The 7,980-nt window shown below is 39.5% G+C and overlaps 1 protein-coding gene across 1 annotated transcript; it reads left to right on the forward strand.

Annotated features, from left to right (window-relative positions):
• Positions 1-2,285: 2,285 nt before the first annotated feature.
• LOC109204905 (ribonuclease Y-like) lies at positions 2,286-6,990 on the forward strand. Its single transcript, XM_019367126.2, has 5 exons — positions 2,286-2,363; positions 2,449-2,643; positions 2,715-2,762; positions 4,898-4,996; positions 6,289-6,990. The coding sequence occupies exons 1-5, from the start codon at positions 2,303-2,305 to the stop codon at positions 6,522-6,524; spliced, it is 639 nt and encodes a 212-aa protein (XP_019222671.1). The 5' UTR covers positions 2,286-2,302; the 3' UTR covers positions 6,525-6,990.
• Positions 6,991-7,980: the final 990 nt, after the last annotated feature.

Below are 7,980 nucleotides of genomic sequence, written 5' to 3' on the forward strand. Positions count from 1 at the left end.
TAGAACAGTCTTACCTGACTCCTTAAATTCTACATTAACATGGCTCCACCACACTATGCACTGCCTGTTAGCAGCAAAGCACACCAGGGGTGTGGCCTATGGATAATATCCAATGGGAGGGGGGGGCCTTCTGACTGTGTTTATGCTTCCATCTAGCCTGTTTTTAAATTGGGGAAAGCGGCTTTAACTACCTTTCTTTTATTAACTTAATTTTTCTCTGTCTAGTTTGCTACCAGTCCTGGCACAAAAGATGTTATGTTAGCCACAAGGTGAACCTCACTGAACCTCTTCCAGAGGTAAGTGTTTTTGCAGAATTCTTCTCAGTAAAATATGTAAGGTAACAAGTCTTACTTTGTGTTTTGATTGTTATTAGGTCTTTAGTGAAGATAGTTCAAGTGAGGGGGCTTCATCAGAAGAGGAATGTGCCAGATTCTATAGCTGACTCAGACAGCTCATGGGACAACAAATCAGAGCCTTTAAATATAAGTTGCAAACAAGTACAGAACTCTGAGATCTCCAGCAGTCATCTGCTTGCAAAACGAAAAGACCTCGCCTAGAAGTTTTTTAGAGAGAGTAGGACAAGAATTTCAGAAGATGCCGAATCAATATCTGAAGATGGAATTGCACAAGACAGCTCGACGTATCAGGGGTTATTGCCACAGCAGAAAAGTCTGATGCTGAAGGCATTGTTGATGACTCTGATACTACGGCTGAAGTTCCTTAAAAACATCCTCCTCACTAAGAAACAAAACATACTGCTACATTTGTGGAAAACTACAGACAAAGTTTACACGTCATTTAAAACTCATGAGAATCACATGCAGATGTTGCTCGAGTTTTAAGTCTTCCAAGAAGCCCAAAGACCGTTTGAAATGCTTTCTAAGCTGCGAACAAGGGAAACCACAGACATAACTCGGAGGTCATCGCAAGTGGGATTGGATCATTAAAAACCAGACGCACATCAAAAAAACCCTACAAAGGAAAAGACTATATTCACTGCATTTATTGCGAGCATTATATCTTAAAGAGATCTTTGGAGACATGTTCGTAAATGTTCTTCAAAACCAGTGGAGGCCAATTCAGAGGGGGGACGAAAAAGGTCTTGTCCCTGGCCTGTATGAGTGAGTCAGCTCTGTGTCAGCAAGTTTCCCCCGGTGTTTGGAAGATATTAGCTGTCATGAAAGATGATGAAATAACTTCTACTGTGCGAAGTGACTTCTCTATTCTTCAGCTTGCTCAATCATTCTTTAACAAACATGGGAAAGATCCCACCAATTGACTACATTCGCCAGACACTCCGAGAATGTGGAAGACTTCTGCTCACACTTCGGAAAGAATGCTCAATACACACTTTTGAGGATGCTGTAAGACCTGCAAATTTCAATGTGGTTATCAAGCTGTTAAGAAGGTGTCTGGGTATGATGAAGAAAGAACTGCTACTCGACTCCAAGCCTTGCTTTAAAGTTGGGACACTCACTGCAGAAAGTCTGTGATATTATACATTGCAGAGCACTGATGGAGAAGACAGTGCACTGATAAAGTCAACCCAGAGTTTCAAAACCCTTTATGCTACAAAGTGGTCAGAACTCATCTCCCATACTGCATTAACCACACTAACGAGCGGCACTTCAACAAGCCTTCCACACTTCCTTTCACAGAAGATGTTCAGCGTCTTCATAGACATCTGGAGAAGACTATAGAACAAGCACTGAAGGATTGGAAGAGCATAGTTCACCAAATCATACAGTGAACTTTGTAAAGCTACCATGGCAAATGTAATACTATTTAACAGGAGAAGAGGGGGAGAAATTTCAAAGATGACACTGAATGGCTTCCAGGAGAGAGACACAAGGATGTTGCATTTGGACTGACAAAATTTGAACTTTACCTTTGTCAACACTTCAGTCGTGTAGAATTGAGGGGTAAACGAGGACGCAAGGTTGCAGTGCTACTTTCACCAGACATGGTGAATGCCATAACACGGCTGACAGAGAAAAGACAAGACTGTGGTGTTCTGGCAGAAAACATATTCCTGTTTGCCAGACCTCATTGTCTGACTCCCTACAGAGGACAGGACTGGTTGAGGATTTATGCGACTGAATGTGGGGCTGAAACCCTGAACACCTACGTTCAACGCAGTTGCGCAAACATGTCGCAACTTTGTCTCAGATCTTAAACCTCAAGAATCACGAGTTAGACCAAGTTGCCAACTTCCTAGGTCATGATATTCGTGTTCATCGGGATATTATAGACTTCCAGAGGCTACTACCCAGCTTGCCAAATATCCAAACTACTGATTGCCATGGAGAAAGGGTCTCTCAAAAGCCTTCAAGGCAAAACACTTGAAGAGATTGAAATCGAAGGTAAAGTGGTGTTAAGGTTAAGAATTATACATGTTTCCTGCACTATAACCTTATAATTCATTAAGACAATCTTTTATTTTGTTAGATAACCTACAGTTGACAGATTCAAGTGAAGAAAGTGAGGTTGGAGCGGAGCGTGAGGAGGTTGGAGCGGAGCGTGAGGAGGTTGGAGCGGAGCGTGAGGAGGTTGGAGCGGAGCGTGAGGAGGTTGGAGCGGAGCGTGAGGAGGTCGGAGCGGAGCGTGAGGTCAATGAAGGAAATCTTGTATATCCACAGATTGGTAAGTACAATGTGATTAGTCTCAACTTTGTTCAATTTATGAAATCACATGACTAATAGACTTTATTACAGATTCTATAGATACTAGAATGATGATGAAAGTTGTCAAGGAACCTCCAGGTATGTGTTTGTCATCATTATTGAAGCTTTTACCTTTGTAACTACTTCCTAGACACTTTTGCTATCTTTGCTATCTTTATGTAAAAAAAAAAAAAGATAATTCATTACTATCATTTTTCCAGTGATTGTTACCTTTGTCCAAATGGTAATTTAAAGAAAGTCAAGGATCTTTCTAAAGACCAGCTCAACAGAATAGAAAGGTCAGTTTTGGAGGATGGTCAGGTAGGAATGCTAGTTTGAACAGGTGATTTTGAGCTGTGATTTAAAGTTCTAGAGAGAATCTAATGAGCAGAGGAAGTTCCAGAGGGTGCAATTAGCAGTGGCAAAGGATTGTACCCTCAGATTATGATTTTGATGATGGGGGTAAGGAGGTTAGTGTTAGCAGTGTTGTGGGAGAGTGACAGTAAAGACAATCCTCAGGGTGGCGGGGGCGAGGTTGTTGAAGGCTTAAAAGTTGATTAGGAGTTTGCACTCAATACTATAGTCAGTGTGCAGCCAGTAATGTTCTTTTTAGGATGTGGTGATATAGTCTCTAGAGTGAGTGCAGTAGAGTAAGGGGGCAGCAGAGTTCTTAATAGATTGCAGTTCTTGGAGGTGAGTTTGGGGAAAGCAAAGATGCTGGGATTCTTTTTGAGGGTGGAGAGAATGGATAGGATTAGGAAGAACAATATCATTGGGACTGCACATGTTGGAAAAAATGTCTACATTGTTCTACATTGGCCAGGTTGAGGTTGTGTTGGGCATGTGCAAACAAGGGACAGTGAGGAAGGTTTGTTGAAGGATGTTAGAAAGGAAGCTGCCCTGCAGGAGACAGAAGGAGATGAGATTAATCAAGAGAGATGAAAATAGTTGGTGTGTGGAGGGCTGATCTACTACTCTTTATTTACCTGGTTTGCGCTTCTGAAGTATTCCCTCTACGCTCTCATCCTCTTTCTACAGTAAATCAGTGGTGAGTGGAAAGTTGACCAGTCACCGGAGTAGTGATGGGTCGTTCGCGAACGAAATGGCTCTTAGAGCCGGTTCTATGAAGTGAACGATGCGAGCCGGCTCCTTATTGGGAGCCGTGGATTTTTTTTTTTTACTTTCTCTTGCCCTCTCTCTCACTTTTTTCGCTGCACGTCAGCCTTGTGTTTGCGCTGAGTAGAGACGGGAGGGGCGCAAACAGAGCCTTGCGTTTGCACCCCTCCGCCTCTGAGCAGAGGGAGGAGCTAGGGGCGGTAGTTACACTCGCAACAGCAGTAGCACACGAAAGAGCAGCAGGGAGAGAGAGAGAAAGAGAGCCGGGAGCAACAGCAAGAGACAATGTCGTCACATTAGAAAGGTGGAGTAAAGAAAATGAGTGACACCAAGAAAAGAAGCAAAATCTAGAACCATTTAAATTTTACTGACAATACATAGGCAGAGTGTAGAGTCTGCAAGAAAAGGATATCATATAGAGCCGGTGCACAGGCACCTGAAAACTGTCCACTCATCAGTGCGATGGGAAGATAAAACACAGTGAGTTAAGTGTGATATAAGTGAAGCTGCCAGTGTGTCTACCCACTGAGCTGAGCACTGGGCACTTGGTATTTTTAAATTTAAAGTTTAAATTTTAAAAGTTAAATTGTAAATGGTAGGTTTTTGTATTTTATAATTTATTTTTTAAATTTTATGTGGAGTGAATAAATAAAAGCATATTTATATAATGAACATATATACATAGAAAACACGTTTTTAAACATTAGTAATTCATTTTGTGCATAATTTTATATTGTTGTAAATAATAAATGAATGAAAGCAACAAAACAACCTGAAGAGCCGGTTCGGGAGCCGAAAGAGCCGGCTCTTTTTAGTGAGCCGAGCCGAGAGAGCCGGATCTCTAAAAAGAGCCGGAAATCCCATCACTACACCGGAGTCTTGTTTGGAGAAAAATTCAGCCTTGTATCTTTTAATATCAGCTGTAATAGCTCTAGCCATATTCCACATTCACATGTGTCACCTTAAACTAAAGTCATAGTTGCGACTCTGGATTTATCTTAGAAACCATATTCAAGATTTCAAGGTCCATTAGTTGCTTGACCACATTCAGGAGCATTTGACATTACATTATAAGAGATTTAATACAACAAATATATGCTTACTGTTTTGTTTTTCAGCACAAAGTAAAAATGGAGCGGGTAAGGTCATTGAACCCAACAGAATACTAAACAAGGAGATGAAGCCAAGCAGTAAGAAGAAAACAAATAAACAATCTGGTAAATGGTGACATGCATACAAAAGTCACTTAAGCACAAATGTAAACTTCATGCATTTTTGAACCCAGTTATCCACACCACCCAAGCCAGTATGGTGACTATGCTCATCTTTCTGCCAGGGACCGTACCATAATTCTACAACTTGGTTAGACAATTATATTAACCTACTTGGTAAGGTAAAACATAAATCACATTCAATGTGGAACAATACCTTGTATTAAGTAATGGGATAAATGTTTAAATTACTTTCCCTATGCCTGTTTTAATCTGTAATACATTTAAATACTTATCATTTTCAAAACAGCAATGCACCAAAACAATTAATAAACAAAGCAATGAGAACATATTATGATTTGGGTTTTTAATTTTGAGGATTCCTCAACCATTGGGCTTCTACATTATCTCCATACTCTGAACATCATCTTATTCCCATAGGCAGAATCTGGATAATATTGGAAAATTTGGGCTGGTTTGGCTAATTGTGGGCTGTAACCTGAACGTCTTGAAGAAAATTATGTTCACTGAAAAAACCTGAAGGCCCACCTCATGGTCAGGCAGGGTCCACCCTTGTTTTTAAATAAACATTTGAGTCAGACAGTTATATATGAAATGTTTGAGTATATGTTATACATTTCAAATTATTACAATATCATGCTATACATGTTTTTTGTTGTATAACGGTGTGTGGAGTAAAATGCTCTCCATCCATAGTGATTTGCCATAGCTATTTATTGGAATTCTGACTTAATGTGGGCTACCTTTCAGAATTTTACATTTAAATAAATGTATTCATCCATTGTAATAAGTATTTAAACAGTCAGCATTACAGGATTTATACCAAAGAAACACTGTTACAACAAATTCACCTTAAAGGGGACATATTATGCAAAACCCACTTTTTTTTGTTGCTTTTGTATGTATATTTGGTTATGAATTGCCTCCCGACTCCTTAAGTGTAGGTTTTCAACAACTAAAAAAGGAGCTCTTTTAGGTCCCAGGTAGTGTATTTTGCACAATCCAGCATAATCACAGCCTCAGCACCTGTCCTCGTGGACAATGCAAAGGCCGTCTTTGGGCTGTGTAGACTAAACACTAACTGTTCTTAGCAGGGCTGTAAAACTAGTGTGTGCAGAACTCAATTCTTCGGCTTATTTGAAGGAAGCCGATTATCGCCATTATATTTTTGCATCCTACAACCATGTCAACTCACACAATTGAGCATAATACGTCCCCTTTAATTTAAAAATTGTTTAAAAAGTAGTTTGTTTACATTTATTTTTTTCTGCTTCTAGCTTCTCTGGAAAATGCAAGGAGGGTCAAAAAGCATCCTTGGTCTCCCACGGAGGTTGCTGCGATAATGAAGCATTTTGGCGAACATATCAAAAAAGGAAAACTGGCCACTATTATCGAATGCCAGCAATGCAAAACTGCAGAAGATCCTGCTCTGGCTGGTCGTTCTATTCAAAACATCAGAGATTTTGTGAGGAATCGGGGCGTGTCGTTGAAGAAAAAAGAAAATCCTATGTAGAGGAGTCTACATAACTCCAAAGTACTTCTTGGAGGAGTTACAAAAGATATTTTGTATGTTTTGGTTTCTCATTTATTTATTTTAGAATTTTACTATTAGAAGATTGGTAAATTCATTTTGTTGACACTGTTTTAGTGCATCTGATCTAAGAGGACATAATTTTATATTGCCAGTTATTTTCATTTCTGTTAACAAAACAATCCTGTTTTTGTAAAATGCACTCAATTTGTTCCTTTTATTCACCTGTTGCCCTTTTAATACACACAAAATACATGTTTGTGTATGTGTATGGCCTTTGTCCTGTTAATAAAGTTAGCCCTGACAATTACTGTTCATGTCAGGGGGAGGAGCCAAGTTACCTAATTAGTGTTGTCCTCTTATTACACCATGGTGTCAGGTTCTTATATTTTGAGTTCTGGTGTGTTTTTCACAATTTTGAAGTGAGATTTGTGTTGTACAACTCAAATGGGATTTTTAAAGATGCACTTCATCTATCTAGCCCAAGCGGAAAGGGGGGTCCGTTTAGTGTTGCAAAAATCTTGTTTGAAAAAATTGTCCTTCCAATTCACCTTTACCAGTGTGTGTGTGTGTGTGTGTGTGTGTGTGTGTGTGTGTGTGTGTGTGTGTCTGTCTGTCTGTCTGTCTGTGTCTGTATGCTACATGGGCTTGCAGAGCCGGTGGGAGTTTTCCAGGCTGGAAGCTGTCGCTACTTGACATGACAGTGCTGTGATAACTACTAATGAGGACACAGGAGAGAACATGTTATTAGACTCAAAATAAACACATCAATACGCAAACATCCTGCTGACAAAATGAAACCTCAAAATGCAGAAGACAGACACACACACACACACACACGTGTATTTGTTCCCAGAAAGCACTGTGAGAATTCTCCCGTCATAAAAATAAAGCAAAAAAAGAACAAGCGAGTGGATAATTCCACTCGACACATTAATGCAGCTACCACCAGTGTGCTAGCCGAGCTTTAATTCAGGTTAAGCTATGTTCATGAAAGCTTGATACCAGGGGACAGAGTTTTCTTGTTGCTATGAATAAAACCGCATCGTCTTTAACTGTGGGCTACCTCGGGGAAATTAGAAAACACTGAGTACTGCTCGAGGTCAGCCTTGATTTTATCAATGAAAACTGAGAAAAATGTTTTGGATCAAAATGCATTTAAAATAAATTTAAATATAACAAGGTTTTACAAGTTTTTGTTAGTAAATACAATTTAAAATTGTATTTAAAAAAATGTTAAAAACTTGTGTAAAACCTTTTTGCTTCACTGTTTCTCAAAAACCTTGTATTTAGAAAGAATATGTGTACGAGATAAAACCAGGAGTGTGTGAAGCATGAATCTACTGCTCAGTCAGGATGTCCTACATTTCAGTTCATACAGAGGACTTAGAGTTGCAATACAAAGCTAGAAATTCTGAGAAGTGTGAAGGACTTTATT

This window comes from Oreochromis niloticus, linkage group LG14 (assembly GCF_001858045.2).
Source record: "Oreochromis niloticus isolate F11D_XX linkage group LG14, O_niloticus_UMD_NMBU, whole genome shotgun sequence".
Lineage (NCBI taxonomy): Eukaryota > Metazoa > Chordata > Actinopteri > Cichliformes > Cichlidae > Oreochromis > Oreochromis niloticus.